Source organism: Rhyacophila brunnea, unplaced genomic scaffold, assembly GCF_057557595.1.
Source record: "Rhyacophila brunnea isolate RB1 unplaced genomic scaffold, BYU_Rbru_1.0 scaffold_3, whole genome shotgun sequence".
Lineage (NCBI taxonomy): Eukaryota > Metazoa > Arthropoda > Insecta > Trichoptera > Rhyacophilidae > Rhyacophila > Rhyacophila brunnea.
The window spans coordinates 55,592,664-55,614,362 of record NW_028232965.1 but is presented as its reverse complement, the minus strand read 5'-3'; the positions used below and the strand labels follow the sequence as shown (position 1 = coordinate 55,614,362).

The following is a 21,699-nucleotide window of genomic DNA, read 5'->3' as shown; positions in this document are numbered from 1 at the left end:
TTTTTTTTTGCGTAAAGAGCTAAAAAAACTCTCTTGATTATTTTCTAAGTGCCCTCCACCCCAATGTAATTTCTTAATGTGGTTCAGCGAGGTAAAAATGTTGGACACATGCTCTAAAGATTTTTTTTGTTGTGTAAAGCAGTGGTTCGAAGATTGTTGTGAAAGTTGTGAAACATGGGTACATATACATCTTTTTAAGATTTTCATACTAATTGTTCATGAAAATACCACCTCGTATGTGTCATTCATTAATCGTGAAAAACCGCCACTATATTATGTAGATATACTTATCATCTTACGGGTATTATATTATAATTATATCAAATGCTTAAATAATTCTCGTATTATATTATGTGAATCAAATTGTAATTACAGGGCCATACTGCAGGCATCCAGGCTGTGGCAGTATTGCAGGACTCGCGAAGAGTTGCTTCATCAGACCGCGCTGGAGCCTTGCACCTATGGTTGGCAGATAGTGGGATCCTGTTACAATCCTGGGACCACGCCTGTACCAATGTTGCCGTCACTAACAACATGAAGTTTGCTGTATGTTTAAATATTATATTAATACTTTATGAACCACTATCAGTTGAGAGGTTAGTACGTGTATTAACATTAATTGGATATACTACAAAAATTATTGAGTGGGTACTGAAATCTCTTTGTAGGTTTACTAAATAATTATGTTGTTGATCTAAGTTTAATATATGAATATAATATTAGTTTTAGTATACTGTGTATATAGCATTTATTGCAACAATTACAACCAACTTGTACAACAAATTGTTACAATAAGTGCTAATACTTTGATACAAACCTACCCTAAGTTTGATAATATTTATCACTTTATCACTTTAGCGGTCGATAAATATAGAATAGACCCACTGGTCAACATTATCGTAAGTGAAAGTAGACTGAGATTTTTTTTTAATTAATTAGCTCAAATAAAAGATGATATACTATTGTGGTACCTGTATAATCCTATGTTTATAAAGATCGCAATCTTGTATACTCAAATGGATAAATATTGTCAATAATTCAACAAGCTTACTTAAATAAAGCGAGACCAGGCACTAGCGTCTTATACCAGGGCTTCCGGATTCGATTCCAGATTACATTATTATAATATAATATATCAAATATTTATGATTTTTCTCAAACCTGGGTGTTTCTGTGATTGTTTTACTACTTTAAAAATAATAACTAATGTCACTTCCAGGTGTGCACGAATAACGACAACTCCGTTCGTATCTGGTCCCTGAGCCGCGAAGAAGAGAAATGGACAGTTTGTCATGCAGAGCCAGTTACGTGCTGCGCACTCACGGCTGACTCTCTTTACCTCATCACGGGATCCAAAGACATGTCGCTCAAGGTCTGGCAGGTGAACGGAGGGAAACTTGCACAGGTAAATAAATAGCAACTATTTTCTCACCATATCCGGACCAGGCGTATCACGTGACCCCCACAGTGACAGTGTATCTTTTACTAATGTTGGTTGTTAGCATTAAAGCATTAGATGGACATTAATTTAAAAAATTGCAACGTTAATGACTGCTCATATTCGTATTATAGATCTGGTAGAAACTACTTATAAAAATGTCATTATTTCGTCAAATACATATTATATAATTCCTTAATTGTATGTGCAAATCGGGAATGGGACAACTGGGCGCCATGGAAATTGGGCGCCGGACTGTCGAATGAAATAAATAGACGTTTGTTATGATTTTACACTACATAGTAGTTTTAATTCATTTTGTTCTTAACATCATATTTTTTATTGCGGATTGAGAATTATCATGCCTGAGGCTTTATATAATATTAAAAGGACTCTCGTCTCGTTGAAACTTAAACACATGAACAAATAAATTATTATTTACGTGTGCATATTTAAATTTGCACCAGGTAAAAGAGCCTATACTTCAGGAACGTCTATTTATTTTTCAATTTCATTCGTTTGCGTGGAGCCCAGTTGTCCCTGCGCTGAATCGTCCTAGACACCACAAATCTGTGTTCGTGTATTTACAGCAATGTTATCATATTTTGCTAACGCGTCTTCATCTGTCTACAATATGCTATTGTAAAATTTTAGTTAAAATTGAGCTACACCTACATTACAATGAAACTGGTTTTCGACATATGTCTTTAACCCATTTTGCAGAACATGTCCACTTTAATATTTATATTTTTTATGTCAGAAAGTATGCTTGCTGATATTATATTAATGTTTATTAGTCATTCACTTACCACTTCTACTTTAAAAAAATCATAAAATTGTTGATAATATGAGCAACCAAAGGGGGGGGGGGGCTGATAGGGCTCTAGTCTGGGGGCCCGGCGTGGCGGATTGACCAGCCAAATGAGATAAACACACATCACAAAATTGCACAAACACTAAAAAATGTCGACTGCGGCGCTATTTAACTTCAAACATTTAAAAAACTAAGAAATATGTAGATGACCTTGTTGTACGATGCAATTTTTGATTATTGTTTGTCGATATTCGACAACTCAATTCACACCACTATTTTTTGGAATACACAACTGTAGATAGATCGTCACAATGCCATTAACCCTAGCGATAGATAGGGGGGCCCGCCAAAGATTCTAGACTAGGAGCCCGATTCAGGATGAGGGGCCCATGGACCGGGGTATAGAACTGCTTTAAATAGGTACCTATAACATTACTGTTGAGTATGTGATGTGATCAACAAAAAAATGAAATGCCAATGTTCCAGGCGTATTGGTCGATAACGAGATAATCACTGACCAAATTTAGTCATTATGTGGGTACCAAACGGTCAAAAAATTGCCGTTAGGACGCTAGGGTTGTAGAAATAATAAAGTGCCATACAATAGGAAGAATTGGAGAAACTTGAAAAGATCTTCATCCGGTAGTGGATAAACCATAGCAGCTGATGATGGTGGCATAATATTATATTTATTTATTTTTAGGTTCTCGTCGGTCACTCAGATATAGTGACATGCGTAGCTGTGTCGGTACAAAATAAAACCCAAGTGGTGTCCGGATCTTGGGACTGCAACTTAATAGTGTGGGACATCAACACCGGTTCCGACGTCCACCTCCTCTCGGGACACTTGGGGAAGGTCACATGCATTAGAGTTTCTGGAGACGGGACCATCGCTGTCTCAGGTATGCTAATAATAAAAATATATAGCGGCAGACTTGTCATCGCGACCAATTTATGCAATCTAAACATCCTCCCGCACTTTCACGTACAATAAAGATGCATAAATAGGTAAATAGCATAATTATGTTGTCAGCCCGGTATCTGTGTTTTTAAACTACATTCAGTTCGCTCACGTGTCGGTCACTATAAATTCTTTCTTCTTTCGACCATGTCCGATCCTAATAGGATCATATGGCCTCCACAGAGTAGAGGTTTGTATTGACAGATTTTTTTTACGAGAAATGGATGTCAGCCACTTGCTCAACCTATTAGGTCCATACCCTGACTCACACAAAAATTGAAAAACAATATTTGTACTTGCCAGACCCAGGATTGGAACCTGGGACCCACGGCGTTATAGTCCAACGCTTAAGTCGCGCGGCCACCGTGGGCGTTACTATAAATACCTAAGTCAAAATGTTCTTCATTCTTAAAATTCTTAGAATTTACCTAAAATTATCAGTAAAGTTCCTAGGCAAAGTGCCGTCTTTAAGTATAAATTTTTTGCTTCAAATTATCTGAAAATTTGTTAGTTACAGGATCTATTATTATTCGATTATTTTGTAAACTGAGATATTGATACTTTCGTCTGCTTCATGAAAAGCCGTCACTGCTCTCAAAAGTTGTGAGTGGTATTGGTTCCTTCATTCGTTGCCATTTATAATATGCCACCCCTATGCAATGGATCACCTGCCTAACCTTACGAGACGTTACTTCAAATGATGAATGGGTAAAGAAAGTTTTATTGATTTGCAAACAAATCAAAATCTGATCTGATCCGCTGACAATGAGCTTTCCATTCCAATTTACATATTATGAAGAAAAGGATTTATTTAACATATTTGATAAAATTATATATTTAAAACATTACATATATTTGAGTAAGTAAATCATTTATTAGGTACCTACTTTATCTTCAATATTTCCTATTTCCACATTTAATTCAAACGATAAATCGAACAGAAAATTCATTTCCCCAATATAATGAAGCATGAATTAGATTTTAAAATTCTCATTTTACAACAGGAAATTAATATAGGTTCTTAGGTGTTTATTTCGCATGATAGAAAAAAAATCAACCGTTACACAGGATATTTGAAATTCTGATATAATCGTATTTTTAATCTAAATTGTTTCCTTTTCTTTTATGATGTGGGATGTGAATTGAATTGTTTAAGCGCGCAATTTATTTATCCTTCACGTGTGTTACAAACAAGATTTCCTTTTCAGGGGCTGAAGATAAAACGTTGATCGTTTGGGAAACGAAAAGAGGTTTGGCTCTGACTTCTCTTCAGCTTCATGCACCGCTCTTAAGATTTGAGATGGCGACTGAATGTTCTAGGATAGCGATACATCTCATGGATCGAGGTTAGTCCAGAACGTTTATAAACGCAGTGTGATTAATTATAAATACTTTTAAATAATTGCTTATTTTCTAACATGTAGGTATGTATAGGTATAAGTATATAGAGATATAGAATTACAAATTAAATATCTATTTTCCATAGTGTCAAATTATAGCAATAATATATAATATCCGTATTTCACTTAGTCAGTCATCCATTGATGCAAACGCCAGATAATAGCTCACTCGATTATTTCACTAAAAAGAATATTATTTTGATTGTATAAATAGCGAATAACAATTCATCGAAAATGTCACTCGAATATAACCCGGTCTGTTAGAATCTCAATCTCCGTATCGTCCAGCACAACATCTCATTGTAACGAGATTCGGACCTCAGGACATTATCATAAGTATCGTAACATAACTACTGTAACATGACTGTTACGCCGCAAATAAAACTCGCTCCTCCATCCATCGGAGCAACGACCAAATCTTGACTTCTCATCTCTCCTTATGACGACCTCGTCATCCACCAAATCGAAACCCACATTGATGATCCAAACCGAACTCCACACATATAATTCATTATATTTTATATGAGGGGGGCTAATCTGGTATCTCAATTCTCTTTATATGCTCCCGGAAACTAAACATAGATTTTATGTTTTTAAAATAAATTCTTCTTTAAAATACCAAAGCACATGTTGCAATGGACCGACCGAATACTGAGTTGAGATGTTTTAGATTTGTATAATAATTTTCTTACTGAATTTATTTAGAGTCTACACAAATGACAAATGTTTTTCTATGATTGAATTCCAGGATGTCTACCTATAATCTGCCTTCATAATACGCCTGCTGTTTATGTGAAAATGCCAACATACTCTGCACCCAAAGAAGTTGATGGTAAACTCATAAAATGATATTTTATTTTAGATTATTACGATATAATTTAATCACTTTACAGTGACATCTATCTGCTATCACAAAAATCTTTTAAAAAGAAAACAGAAAAATCATGTAATTCTTTATATTTTTATCATAATCGATTCAATAGGAATTATTATTATAGGGAAATGACAAAATAAAAATATGTATATTTTATATTTCTTATAGACTTACGCCCACTCGCACCAAAGCGTCCAATGAAGCGGTTGTTAAAGAAGGAAGTCTCTCTGGATACTTATACATGGCAGAAGAAATATGGACACCTCACTTCATCGGCGATGATGGCACAAGTCGATGAAAGACTAAAGAGAAGGTACAGCTTAAAAATATCTAATAATACTATGTCTATTACAATATTAAATATAATTTATTCAAGAAACTCATTTCTAAAATGGTTTCTAGGAAAATGTTCATTTTATTAGTTATATTGTTTTTAAGTTATCAATTGATTAACAAGAGTAAAAAAAACATGATATAATCATTTTTGAAATTCTTGAGATGTAACCAAAGTAGCGCAATCTCAATTCATGCTATTCTACTAATGTCCATACTTTAGCGTTTAAATAATATATAAAAAAATATTCATACGTTTATGATGACATTTAACTTTTTTTCAGATTTTCTGTGTCTGCTTCGATGGAGGAAATATCTAAAATACAGCAAGAGAAGAGCAAAGAGCTTGGATCACAGGTACATAATTATATCAATCATACATCATTAAAATTTATATTGACATTTAAATTTAATAATATTTGAATCATCATCATTTGTGGTACAACAGCCCAAGGTGGCCTTGATTTCTTCCAGTAATCGTCCCCATTTCTATCCTCCACCGTCGCAACTTGGGTCTCTCAACACTCCACCGACTAGAGAGCTTTGCATCAAAAACTCTCTGGCTTGGTGAATCCAAGTTCTTTCGTTGGACATTTTAAACGGAAATTAATTACAGACATAAACTTTATTCAAACTCAACATGCAAAAGCAGTGGCAATTGCATCTCAACTACTCACTTGGACTGCAACATTTTAGACAGTGATTTTAAGATGCACCGCAAATACTCTTGTACAAGCAGAACATATAAGTTAAAAACAAATTTAATAAAGTACACATACCGGTTTTGAAACTTAAAATTGTTTCATTTATTATTTTATATATATCATTATATACCAGTGGCGAAGGGTGACTTTTGGAAAGAGGTAGGCTGTGGAGATCTCATAAAAAGAACACACTTATCAGGTATACTTAAATAAGAAGATAATACGATATTACTACCTTGAATAGGTACACACAACACACTAATTTAAGGCGAATTCTTTGCCTCAATTTACGATCAAATGTGACTTCAACGCCATCTAAAGGCATCTACAGGCATCTACCATGAATTTCTAAAAATGTGTTACTAAAAACTTTCGTCGATCGCAACCAGATGGCGATAAAATATAAAATAAAATATTGTGTGTCGCCAGATATTAAAAATCATAAGCTTGATAAAAATGCATTTAAATTTATTATATATTTACTTACCTATGTAAAAATATTTACAATTAATATTTTCCCCATAAAATATTTACAATTCTAACATATCTATTTGATTTGATTTAAAGTGTTTATGATTTTTACATTTTGTTTACCGTAGTTTTTTTTACAGTGGCAATACAAGGGTATCCTGTCCAGTCAATGAACCAGATTTTTTTACGTTGTCAATACGAATTAATATAAATATTTTTCTACAGTAAAATTCATTTATAGTAGTAAATGAACATTTAAGTACAAATGTTTATAAGATTGAGTTTAATCTTGTACAATTGACAATTACATCGAATTTCTACTAGAGGTGGAATAAAAGAATGATATGAAATGAATAGCAAAACAAATGCCATTCGAATTATTATTAAACAAAATAAGGAATATACAGTTGTACTTGGTTATTACTAGGAAGGTTGGACCGGCTGAATGTGCTCGTTATAAGCGGTACTCGTTATATCAGAGAATAGGTATTTTTATTGTCGGCGAAAACAACAATTAGACACTTAACTAGTGTCATAAACGTAATCTGTCCCCGGCGGCATCCTGTCCGATCGGATTTTATTGCTTAGGGTCGAAATGTCTTTAAACGATCAACACATTACCAGTATTTTAGCTCGGTATATCCGATAAGTATCTCGTTATAACAGTGAATAAAAATGTACGGAGAAAATCATATACCAAATGTCAACGACTGTTTCCTCATTACATCCGAGATCTCGCTATGTCCGAAATTGTAATAACCGAGTTCGACTGTAGTTATAATTATGACAATGTCGATATTATATAGACATCCCAATTCATTTCGTTTCAACCATGTCCGATCCTAATGGGTTCATATGGGCCTCCACAGAGTGGACGGTTTGTATTAACTAACTAACTATATCTGAGATAAGAATAAAGTAAGACACGCAACGAATTGAATAAAAAAGAAGTTGGAGGTAAGAAAAAACGTAAATAAACATGCGAACAAATCTTGATAAGCAAACCCAAGGACAAAATAAGTGACAAATTAAAAAAAAAATTGTAAAACGTAAGAAAAAAAATTAGAATTTGAAGTAAGTGCACCACTGATTACATAATATTCTAAGAAAAAGACAGAACGTTATTTCTTTGAAAAAATCTAATGTCGATTTTAAAGAACAGTGCAAGATAAAATAAAAGATAGTTTTATTTATTTTACCTATAAATGTGTAAGTGAAATGGATTTGGAGATATAAAAAGAAACCTTATTGGCCCAGTGGTTTCTAGGTGTGGACTTTTGTAATTCCCTGAAGATCTCGAATAAATAATTAAAAATTATCAACACCTATACCATATTCCTAGGTATCTACTATGATTGAAAAGTAGATCTTAATTTTTTGTATTTATGATTGCTTCATAAAAAAACAATATTTACGACTTTATGATGTAGCAGATAAATGAGCAACTAAATAGTGATCCAAATATTATGAAAAGTTCAACTATCAAAGCATCACGGCATAAAATTAGTAATACCACGGTTATACACAATTTATTGTACCTACCTATTGTTATAATTTTCTTAGTTCATTTAATCGTTTTTAATTTAATTTATTTTCAAATTCACCTCTTATGTGTTCATTCACTGAATTGTTTACCCTATATTTTATGGAGACTAATAATAACTTCTATTTTCTACATACTAAATTATCAACCTCCACTTTTTGACAGGACGGCATACAGTTATATAGGCACGTAGATAATAATTTTAAGGCCGTAGACAGGAATGAACGTTTGATGGCCCAAATATAGTACAATAGTATGTATGTAATTAAAATTAGGGTACAAGTCGGTTATCCTGGATACAGCGGCAAAGACATTTTGAAAATAGCCTATATACTGGATTATTTGTTAGGATTACCTAATCTAACTTAAACTAACCCAAACTAACAAATAATCCAGTATATCGGCTATTTTCAAAATGTGTTTGCCGCTGTATCCAGGATAAACATATAGAACAAAAGTTAGTGAAGTGGAAGTTTGTCGAGGCTGTTTTGATCGGGTTAATTTGTCTTTGAATAATATTGTGACTAGAAATTTTAACAATTCTTATTATTTTTAACATTGTATATTGTTCATAATTTTCGCGACTACCACGTGAATAGACGATTTTTTTTTTACTTATAACATTTTAAACACTTAACATAAATATGGATAAATTGTACAGTTACTAGACAAAGATTAAATTTGATGTGTGTCAGAAGTATCTTAGGCATTTTCGCTCGTATGCTTTCTTTATATTATTATGAAACTATATTTATTTTAAAATCGCTTTATAAAAGGTAGGTACGTCAAAACAGTAATAAATATCTGAAATAATTACACAACACTATTTCAGAAAGTGGAGGTTGATATATGTAGTCCATTGACATATTATGCTCCAATATCGCAAACAAAAATTATTGACAGCAGAATTAACACAGTTTTTGTCTTCGTACCTGGCGAACCTTTATTTTCAATGTATGTGTGTGTGTATGTATTTTTTAATCTATGCAAGTACTGTTTCAAAAATAGTTCGATTTATTTCCGCGTTAGCAGCATATGTCGATAAAGTCTTGTCAAATATTCATTTTATTTACAATCGATTCGTTCATATACAAAAATACAAGATTAAATTTAAATAACTAGCCTAAAAATTATTAAATAATATTTTTAATAGAAACGCTAATCGTTTTTTGCGATAAATTAAGTCTGAACCGAGATGTTTCGATTTTAATTGCATGCTTTCTAACCTCTAAATCGATGTTTTTTAAGTTTGAAAAAAAAGATATAAGGATATAATAAATTCCAATTAACGTTTAGCGTTTCCCTAGGTAATAGATTTACGTACATTTTTATCGTAATTTTGATAATAAATCTTATGTCATTCATTCTTACCACCCGATAGAAATGTACCGAATTTGACACGTATTTTTGGTATATAGAACTCCACGATACATCTTAATTTTTTATTTTATTTTTCTCATTACTTTTGAATATATATTTACCGATTAATAAACTTTTCTAGCTATTTTTCGATAACAACTTTACCTAGAGACATCACCTTAATGAAACTTCAAAAACACACTGACGACATAAAATTAAGCAATCAGTTTAAATTACGTATTTTTTCAAAAAAATTATACTTATTAAACACAATACAGATGTTTCTTTTTCGGTTTTAGGCTCTGCGATCGGAGCTTACCTTAGTTCATACAATTCGATAGACTGGGCGGGGCTACGTGACGTAAAGTCCATATGAAAAAAATTGAGAATTATTTGAAACATAATCCGACCTTTATTTACGTCAAGACAGATGGCGCGCGCTGTGGTATATTTTTTTAAACCTTTGCAGATTGTATTGTAATTTTCTGTCTAATACATTCCTACACATAGGGCATCTCTCGTTGGCAAAATAAATTATTTTATAGAATATAATAATATAATCAAGTGATTATATAAATAAGTCAATATGTAATTAAAAAATATTTTTCTTAAGAAGGCAGGCTTCAAATAATCGCCTAGTATGGAGTCTTCGCCACTGATATATACATACATACATAATATATATATTCTGTTCAACACTAGAACAGGCCATGAGGCTCAATGACAGTAGTGTAGTGAAACAAAAGTGTATTTAGTAATGCATAGAAGAGAGAGAATCACAATCACTTTGAGAAAGTCACATTAATATATTGTGATCTCACCGAGAATCAAACTCGGGGCCTCCGAATAAAGGCCAGCGCTTTACGCACTCAACTATTAGGGCACACCATAACACACACTCATAGAAAGCCATTTTTAGATTTTAGATCATGAAGTTTCATGGCTTCAAAATACATAAAGGTGAAAAGCATGCCGAGAATGTTTTTTATCCTTTGACACAAATTTGTATTTTTTCCACATCTCAATAATCACAATATTTTCTTTTTTCAGAGTGGTTTGGGTCCAGAGCAAGCAGCTCTCGCTCAGTCTCAACACTTTGATCAGCTGGAAGCCTTGTGGAATAAAATTTCACCACCTCGACGCCGTTCCAATAAAGTAATAACTTTGCAATAAATAAATTAAAACTGAAGTAACAATAAATTATTGTTTCCTTATTACATTATAATTATGTACTACAAAATTATTGATTTATAACTGAATGTCCCATGCGAAAAATCAAAGGGTAAATGAGTTTGCTCATACAAACTCGTCTGTCTAAATCCATAGATACATAAAGATGTATCTATGGTTAAAAATGAACTGTACTGTATCTATATTGTAATAAGGTTAAATTTGCATTAATATCTATATTTTCTTATTCATTCTAATAGATTTAAATTTTGTACTATTCCATTTGAGTTACTCAATTACTCAAATGAATGAGTGATTGAATGGATCAATGGATGAATGAATGAGGAATGAATTACTCAAATGATGGAATAGTACAAAACTTAAATCCATTAGAATTTAAATTCAAATTCCATCAAGTACCTTCGGTTGATAGTATTAATACTACAATACATTATTATTAACATGTTTTGCTAATGCCGTTGTCTTTAGTACGGCAAATATTTTTGTAAAAGTATGTAAATAATTAAAATGAATTCTGGTTATATTTCAATAAGGGTGATTTTGCAACTTTTCCCAAGATGTCTTTCACCTATTCTGCAAAACGTGCCCAATTTAATATTGTGATTTTGTATGCTAAGGTGTACCAATAGATTAAATTAGCTCCCTACATAATATTCCTCATACAACAAACTAATCATTTGCATAGATTTTTTATTTCTCAGTGGAGTAATGCACGAGTGCTGGGCTCAATTTTGTGCATAATAAAAATCACATGTTGTTTTTCAATGTGTGTTTGGCAACAATAACATGAAAAACAGTTTCTCGTGAAAAGAGTTTGTGAATATACCTTCACCCTGTAGAAGCGCACAATAATAATTACAGCTCCGCTTAAGAGTTAAAACGGTAATGAATCATTTTTTACAGACCACACGTGTAGACTAAATATAAATTATTATTTCTCATTTGAATTTATTAAAATCACCTTCATAAAAAAAAAAATCTTTACGTACCTACTATTATACTAGAATGTCTGTCTTCAGTCTAGGATTTTTAAATTTTGGCCCCCTACCCACTTCATATTTAAAATTTTTACATTGCTTTTCAGTCGCTGTCAAAGCAGAGTTCGTTAATTGAAACAAAATATGATTCATCAGATGAAGAGCATACTGCAGGAGAAGACCAAGGTATAATAATTAATTGATAGTTAAAATATTATCAAAATGATTGTATTAATATTTATATTGTATTTTAGAATTCTTGGCAAGAGATGTCAGTGCCTAAAAAATAGCACAGGTTATTTTTATTAGTAGAAAATAATAATAAAAGGAATATTAAAAATTATGTCGTCCTAATTTTCTGTACTTTTGTTTTTCAGAGCATATGGTGGACTAGATGATGAAGATTGATTTAAAATAAGTCTTAGTGCCGCCCTCAAACTTTTGAGCAATACACGCTAAGTGTCTTTCAATATACATAATTCAATGTTAGACCCTTTCTACTCTTGTTCACATTTGCCTGAGCTTTCTGAGACATTTCAAAAAGCATTTTGTTATTCGTATACCTTTCCTGAAACCAAATAATTCAATATGTATGCCGAGTCAAATAAACTTTTTGATAACTTGACTGTCAACAGAACTGTACCTACTGCTGGCTTTTTGTATCACCTATACAGGTGACTTATTTAATAATGTAAATATACTATTTTATATTCTGACCAACATGGAAAATTATAAAAGATTCCTGCATTCCTCAATTCAAATAGTTGAAGGTATTGAGAGATCAAAAGCATCCTTCAATTAATTAGAATACCGTGTAGGTGACCTTCTTCTTCCGTGTCAACCCTCGGATCTCTGATGATGAAACCTTCAAAATTTTTGTTTTATCTTCTGGCCATCTGGCTAAAGAACTACATACTCTTTGGAAACAAATGTGAATTTTTAAGATCTGGGGTTCACAGCCTAGACCTGCGACATTATAAGCCGACGCGCTAAGTGCTCGGTCATCGTCGATGCTATAAAATGTGGGAGTGTTACAATAGGAATATCACATTTCAACCCATTTATTTTCATTATTTTTATGATCATTTTTAAAATATTTTTTAATAAATAAAACATTTTGTAACAAATGACAGCTAATATTACCTGTAAAATTATTAACATTCAAGTCCCGGTATTACTATGTATATGACGATCAGTTAATCGCAGTTAAAGTTCAATAAAGGAGATATACCCTATTGTCTTTATTCATGCATGATCAATAACCTTGTCACAAGCCACGACATCATTGTGTAAAAAAAAATATATATTACACATACCAGCATGCCTTGTGTTCTTGAAATTCAACTTGCGAAGTGCATTAGTTGCGAGTAGGTACTACCATATTACTCAAAATAATATTGGATCAAAAAATGTGCCATCTGTGTTAGCTCATAATTACATGTCAAATAAATCACTGCCCGTGTCCACTAATAGTTACTCAAACGTTCTTTAAACACGCACACCAATATAAAAATACTTATTATTAATCTGTATATGGAAATTTAAAACCTAAAAAGAATCTTGCAAATTTGGAGTCTGTTATGTTTTCTAAATATAGTTCATTAACGACATCTATTGAGGAGTCGATAACCTAATATTATTATTATAAAACCCTTCTGTGATACTTAATATAGGCGAATAACAAAATGAATCCTTTTCAATGTAAAAACTATACCTAATTTTTAAAAAAATCCCTGTATGTCACAATATAGTGCTATTGTTAATTTATTTATAAGATTAATAATAAGTTTTAGAACTGTGTTGACTCAATGTTGCTTTATAAAATATTATATAACTTTACTATCTACTTAACTCAATTTATATAGTTGATATTTTTCCACTAGAAAAAATAAAAAAAATATAAGTAAAGTATATAACTATTGTCATCCCAATGCGGTGAATATGGTAATCCATAAAGCGGAGGTTATGTTATCAAACTTTCTTCACGGGAAATGGCTGTTACCCGATTTGCTCAATCCACTGAGTCCATGCTTTGAATCCTAAGCACGCGTTGAAAAACAACAAATGGATTTGATCCAGTTGCATTATTCTGATTTCAGAAATAGTTATTCTGCAACTACACCACTGTAGGCGAAAATAAAGTCATTATTAAAGATATGGACGAATTATTATTATGTATTAATAATATGTTTATATCCTTAGCGGCGGCAAAAAAAATCAAACAAAAATAATTTTCAAACATGGAACTGAATACTGAATTTATTATAAATAGGCTTTATTTTATTGTCTTCTCTTATATGCCAGAAAGATAAAAAAGATTTTTGGTAAATCTTTGTACTTTATTTCGTAAAATGCTTTTTTTTTAATTTTAATAAAAAAAGCACTCATAATGTTTAACCAATGATATTATTAAATTTGCACTTACAATAAAATTAGCATTCTTATAGTATGATTATCTCACGAAGGATCACTCACACTCTGCGAGGTATAATGCCCAGTCGCAAAATTCAAATGGGAAACTGGCCTGCACGAACGGTCAGCCGGGGTGGGGATGCACCTTCATCAGATAAATATGCTATACCTTTAGATAAGCATAAAATATAATAATGTATTGGCGATATTTTTTAGGTATTATGTTTCTAAATTTCTCAGACAATCGTCGTTACACTAAGATAGTACTCTTTATTTTCTATGTTTGTAGATAGTATTCGGTAAGACTTGAAATATTTTTCAATGAAAACCAGAATGCATCCTAACATATTAATATGCCTTCCCTTTTATGTATTAAGTATAATATTGTTAGTGTTATTTTAATACATAGGTACTATATGACCATTGTAATAAGGTATCCATATAAAACATGTTTTTATCGCAAATGTCAAAGATACTTATCACTGTATATATTATTATAATGTAGACATAATATCATAATGTATTTATCGATGATTTAAAAAGACAGTAGAATACAATATAATATTATCATTTATGATGGAGGTTAACAGTGATTAGAGACATCTAGTGACAGAATTAGGAGACATGTAATTAAATACAATTACGTTTGATAAAAAATGCTGAAGAAATTAGTATAATTAGCATCATAAGACAGAATATAATCTATATTCTGATGCATCATAAGATGATTCAACTAAAAATAAATAATCTTGAATAAAATAAGGTGGCAGGTGGGACTCGAACCTGCATCCATCGGATTCCGGTCAATGTGTTTTACCAATTTAGCCACATGCACCTTTCCTTATTACAACGAAATTAACTAATAGTCATGTGACTGAAGCATTTATCATATTTCATTAATATTGGCTAACTAAAGTGGTGTTTGAATGTCACCAAAAATAGGAATCTTGATTCCTAGGCGGCATCAGGATATCTCCAAATTTATACTTGCATTTACTAATAATTTTAATAAACGTTTTTTATTATTCAACAAATAAAATAATTCAGAAGATTTAAGAATTTTATCTTTATTGAATGTACATACCTATTATGAAATACCTCAGAAATATAAATGTTTGAAATATTTTTTAACTGCTATGTTTCTGAGGTATTTCTGAATTGTGGTATGTTCAATAAAGAATGTTATAATTTTAAATCTGAATAAAATGTGAATTATTCTTTGGATAAAAAAAATCAATTATCATATAGATATTAAATTTAGTAAAATAATAATATGACAAAAAAATATTAATAAACATTATTGCAAACAAAAATATTAACAGAGAGGCTAGATGCCTTATAAATTTTTTTAGAGTAAAATAGATTTTGGAAATAGACACCTCAAGTAACAATAACTCAATGAACAAACATTTTTATAATAGTTTTAAAAATTTTATTATCATTGAATTAAAAATGTATTTTTATTTAAGTATATTATTGTTTTTAGATACGCCCATTATATAAACACATCATTTAAAGATGATTTCTTTTTCACTCTCTAAAGTAATTTATTTTTTAATTTATGTAGTTATATGTTTCGTAGTTCCGTTACCAAATGTCCCTAGTAGCTTTCTCCTTTGAAACATTAGAATAAGATTATCTATTGAATTAATTATATAAATGCGTCACTATTATTTTGTGTATGATTGATGAACAATAGAGCTAAACGAATTAAAAGTAATTCTCAAAAAATGAGTTTAAGCAAGCTAGCTAATAATAAACTATAGATACTCTTTGGTGTTTTATATACCTACCTAATTTTATATATTTCCAAATGGCATGTACACCATCTGTGATCTCTTGCAGTGACTATCACCTTACGTCTACTAATTACTATAATATAATATCTCTCAGAACCTACCCATTTGTAGGTTTTATTGAGAGTTTTTGTACTCATAACTCGTCAAAAAAAGATAAATAATATCTATAATATGATAGGTACGAAAATGCAGTAGTATTTACCTATTTAGAATCTTAAATGTTAGACATAAATATAAAAAAAAATAATTAGCTTACTTGGTATAAACGGTACTACCTAACCCACAATATTATTGTTATGATGAGTCTAGACTATTCTAAACCAGTGGTCCCTGAACTTTTTTAACACATAAAAGATCGAAACTTAACATCAAATAACATCTTCAAAAAGAATTAGAAAGATATTCAATCAGATACTTTTTTTGTTGATTTTCAGGATAATGAATATGTTACCTGGTATTCATACAAGAGAATTAGTCGTGCAAGAATTGAGGATCACTGTTCTAGATAATTCTCATAAACTGGAAGTGTTAAGAGAGAGTGGTTATGAAGGATCACACTAAACACATACTGAAGAATGCTCAGATCCTGAGCAAGTAGGGATACATAAGATCATTCACTGTGACGTTCTAACATGAGCAACACAATACACAAAGAATATAATCTAACTCAATCTCAACTCAAAGTAAATAGCCATAATATACTACACCCATGAACCCGTGCCGTGAATACTAATACCTACACGTATTGATTGAAATATCAATGTAAAAATATTACTTAGCCAGCAAAATAAGAATCTGTGATTGGTCACTCAATTATGTAATTACATACATAATACTATGTTATGTTAGGTATAATGTACATTGTACACGCACGAATAATCTCCATAGTTCGATAGGTGGTGCCGTTGATAAATAAGTTGAAAAAATTACATGTTAAATTAATAAATATAATGTTGAAAAGAGCACTCTAGTTTGGATATCCACCTTTATGAATATGGCTAAAATTGCAAATGAGAATTAGTTATCTTCAACTAAAAGTTGCCGTATTTAATATGGATAAATCTTCATAAAAGAAATGTTTAGATATTCACCATAAATTATGATAGTTCTATTATTATTCTTAATTTACATTAGCAATAATATTTGTTTACCTGTAAATATATTGTGATGTGATGACATAAATGTTTCTTGTGGCAATTCTAACGATGTGATCATATTAATTTCATAAAATGTTTAGTATGTAATGAATAATGTAGATGACTACCTACATAAAATGATATTTATCAGTTTTTATTCATGTATTTATTCTGTATTGCAATTTACTACCATTCAGAAGATTCAATACATAAAAGTCTGAGCTAAAGATTATAATATACAATATTACTTATTGCCTAAATTTAAATACATCAAAATTCATCAATAATGGTTTTTAAACTTTTTCGTTAATTACACACAATAGACAAAAAAATATAGAATTTACAAAAAAATGCTTTAAAAGCTCTAATATCCATTAGTTCAATTAATGAATTTACTTCGAACAATTATTTTATCTACCAATTAACTGTCAAAAAATCCATTGCACAATTTATGTTTGATTTATTACTGCGTAATTAATAATTCCTGTAGCTCTATATTATAGCGCCTGTACGCATGCATGGATTTACTTACACCAATAGTGCGTATTTTAACCTATCGCGATAATAACCATTTACACGTAAAAGTGCTGACTGTCTCACCAATCTCGTTCTTCAAGAGTAAGCGAGACGCGATGTTGTCATTTTATTGTAGTATTTGACAGGTCGTGAAAATCGATTAACCTCAAAGTGAGTCTCTGTACGGTGTAGTTCGTTTTTTTACCGGCAGGTATCGTTCTACTGCGCAGGCGCAGATATTACTCAATCCAATTGTCGCGTGAAAATTCTGCAATTTGCAAGCCATCTTGCAATTTACACGTGCATTTTTTTGTCGTGGCCGCGATAATACGTACTGTCAGCAATAAATTCATGCACGCGTAAACAGGGTGATAAGGTACATGAAAGAAGTGGTATTATTATACCATATTACTCGGGACTTCTTATATTATTAATATTAATTAGGTACTTTATGATTTGACTCCAGCTGAATTTATAGCCTTCAAAATGTAACATTCATTTGTAGCTCTATTCTAGAATTTAATGATTCCCACATATCCTGTGATTAGCAATACTCAAGTCATAGTCATTAAGTTTGATAGCGAAGGTGAAAACTATAACTAATCTAAGTTTGAGTCTCATACTCAACTTTCAGAGTCTAATGGAGAATGATAAGAGTCCTTGTATTTATTTTATTGTTCAAGATACCTTACAATGTTGTCTTTCTTAATATTGATTGTTTTTATAGCAGGAAGGAAGACTTTCCAACTACCAAACGATATTTATTATTGACGTAAATCATTTGGTGCTTCTGACAATTTAGGAAGACGCATTTGTATTGTAACTCTGTAGCCCCCTATTATACTGTGTATAAATACTGTAATAATTAAATGTATGCATATTATGTATTATTTATTTGTGAATATCAATATACCAGTTATTTTTTATTCGTGATAACGAATTCAATGACAACATAAGTTTAGTAAGCTTCTGAAAACTGGCAATTTAATTATTTTTGATTTAAGGAAATGGAAAACTCAACGATTATAATATTATTCTAGTTATATATTTTAGTGAAGAAAATTATATATAAATTTATTGTTTTAGAAAATGTGTTACGTATTTAAGAATTTTACAGCATCAATTTGTTTATTTAAAATTATATGTTGAATGAAAATAATGTGTCATGTTCATAAAGGAAATAAAACAATTTGAAAAAAGAATTGTTTTGTTATTGATTATTATACCATAGATAGAACATAATGATAATAGGCGATATTAGGGCGGTGATTGATTCCCAACCTTTTTTGTTTGGCGGAACCCTTGAGACTTTTTTTTTAAATCTTGCGGAACCCTACGTAGCTGACATATTACATTAAGGTCCAGAGTGATAAATCACAAATAGCCATGTTAAGCATAGGCAGTGACTTATAATTTACAAATTATCATAGTACATTTAAAAGGCTGCTCAATATTATTTTAGTCTCAAATCTTATTTAAATCACAGATATAAGCATAAAAAATCTTTAAATTTACCTGTATCAGGATATTGGCGCTACAGATCATTTTCTTGAAGAATCATAAAGTTGTATTATTCGTATTTCTTCTTTTAATCTGCCACCCTCTCTTATAATGTCTTATCCTAAGCAATGCACGGTATGTCACTGTCAGTAGTTAGTAAATAATAAGTAGGCTAATACAAATTATTAAAAAAATATACTATAACAGTTTATAATACATCTGAACTAGGGATTGCAATACCGGTATTTCGATATTTTTTGATACCGAAATACCGGTTTTAAAAATCAGACAATACCGATATATTCGGTATTGACTTAATTAACATAAAAGGTTTAACAGGACTGTAATTTTTTTTATCAAATTACGGGATATCTGGTTTACTTCCGCCGCCATTCATCATCCTTGTGTGACCAGTAATGACACATGCTATAACATATTAATATTTTTAAGAGATTTTTACATATACTATACTTATTGGTAGATACTTCTGTTTTTTTTCAATTATTTTACGAATACCGGTATTAATGCTGCGGTATTCAATAGGAAATACCGGTTTTGATATTTACATTCAGTATTGCAATAATTTGAAGGCCTCAGTTTAAGTTCCATGGTATAGCTCTTTGAAAAATTCTATTACCAAGTAGAATTTATCAGGGATAATGGTGGGGAGAGGCGGCACGAATAATCCGAAGTATAGATTTTCTTTTTAAAATACAGCATATTACACATTTTTAAAGCAGACAATTATTTTAACATGTTTAATACTCATTATTTAACACCCATGGTGGTCGCGCGGCTTAAGCGTTGGACTATCACGCCGTGGGTCCCAGGTTCGAATCCTGGGTCTGGCAAGAACACATATTATTTTTCAATTTGTGTCTGTCAGGGTATGGACCTAATAGGTTGAGCAAGTGGCTGACATCCATTTATCGTAAAAAACAAAAATCTGTTAATACAAACCTCTACTCTGTGGAGACCCATTATGATCCTATTAGGATCGGACATGGTCGAAAGAAAAGAAAGAAGATTTATTACAAAAATCTGTGATTTTCGTTTGTTTGCAGGAATCTTTATATGATATTCTAAAATCAGTTCAAATTTTCCAAAGAGCTATATATCGTTCTACACCCACACCATATTGTGCATGAATAATCTGGAGTTACTGTATGATGTAATATCTAAACGTAAATAAACGTAACTTTCCAACACTCTATTTCTTAAAATATGTAGGTCACATGCTTACTTTTACCATATTAGCAAAAAGGTTTGAAGATGTACCTTTCATGTGAACTTTTCCAAATTCTAGCAGAGCCCCAGGAAAATCTTTCGGAGCCACAGGGTACCGTGGAATCACTGTGTCAGGGAGATGAAGGGAGTGAATGAAACAATTTTTTTTATATATTCTTTAATGTATCCGTCTAAGATAGCATATTTATTTTATACACAGGCCGGGGTTATATATACAAAAACAAACCTCCTTAATAAAATGAGACAATACACAGAACATACAAATTCTCCAATTAAAACCATAAATATTATAAGATAATCACAACAAATAAATATTGTGAATGAACAGTCCAAAAATTATTTTTCTTCGACGAGTTTAAGGGAAACCGATTAAGCTTACAAAATAATGTAGGCGTATTAAATTTATATTCTCGATTAGAAAGAATAAACAACGTATAGAATCTTTCTTTATATTTCTTACATCAATATTAAAACTTAAAAAAAACTCCAACATTGATAGCGTATTAACTTGGCACAACTAAATAACAGCGCTTACCGTACGGGCGCATTTTAAATATTGACAAAGCGTTGAAACATAAAACAAAGGCAATAAACTCTCCTAAAAAAACGATTTGTACCTTATCATTTTGTATTTTAATGGCCTTACAACTAAAGCCTTCCTGATTTCAGTTTCCAGTTTCACAATCAATATAATATTGTCGATCGAGTGATATTACGATGATTACTAAATACCAAATGTTTCAGTCTTTTTATAAAAGAGTCACTATTGTTCACTTTCAAAACACTATTTACAAAAGATCGCACCGTTTCTTACAATACTAAGGTTACACTAACTGTAAGCAACATTTTGAGTATGAACTTAGTATTTATAGTGTAGAAAGACTGCATAAAGAAGAATACATGAATGGTTTGCATATGAAATAGAATTCGATCCATGTTACCCAAAACAAGATTACTTTAAGAGGAACATTAAAAAAAAACACAGATAGAGGTAAGCACTCAATTTATGGAAAATTATAAGAC

General features: G+C 31.2%; 1 protein-coding gene across 1 annotated transcript in view; it reads left to right on the top strand.

The window, feature by feature from the left end:
- Positions 1–15,692, top strand: part of LOC147068583 (uncharacterized) — a 435,171-nt gene extending 419,479 nt beyond the window's left edge. Inside the window, exons 24-33 of the mRNA XM_085953004.1 lie at positions 376–546; positions 1,220–1,405; positions 2,956–3,154; positions 4,422–4,559; positions 5,362–5,445; positions 5,656–5,800; positions 6,105–6,177; positions 10,948–11,052; positions 12,173–12,251; positions 12,443–15,692. Coding sequence (XP_085809130.1) covers positions 376–546; positions 1,220–1,405; positions 2,956–3,154; positions 4,422–4,559; positions 5,362–5,445; positions 5,656–5,800; positions 6,105–6,177; positions 10,948–11,052; positions 12,173–12,251; positions 12,443–12,459 — 1,197 coding nt within the window. The 3' untranslated portion in view covers positions 12,460–15,692. The remainder of the gene's footprint in view (positions 1–375; positions 547–1,219; positions 1,406–2,955; positions 3,155–4,421; positions 4,560–5,361; positions 5,446–5,655; positions 5,801–6,104; positions 6,178–10,947; positions 11,053–12,172; positions 12,252–12,442) is intronic.
- Positions 15,693–21,699: the final 6,007 nt, after the last annotated feature.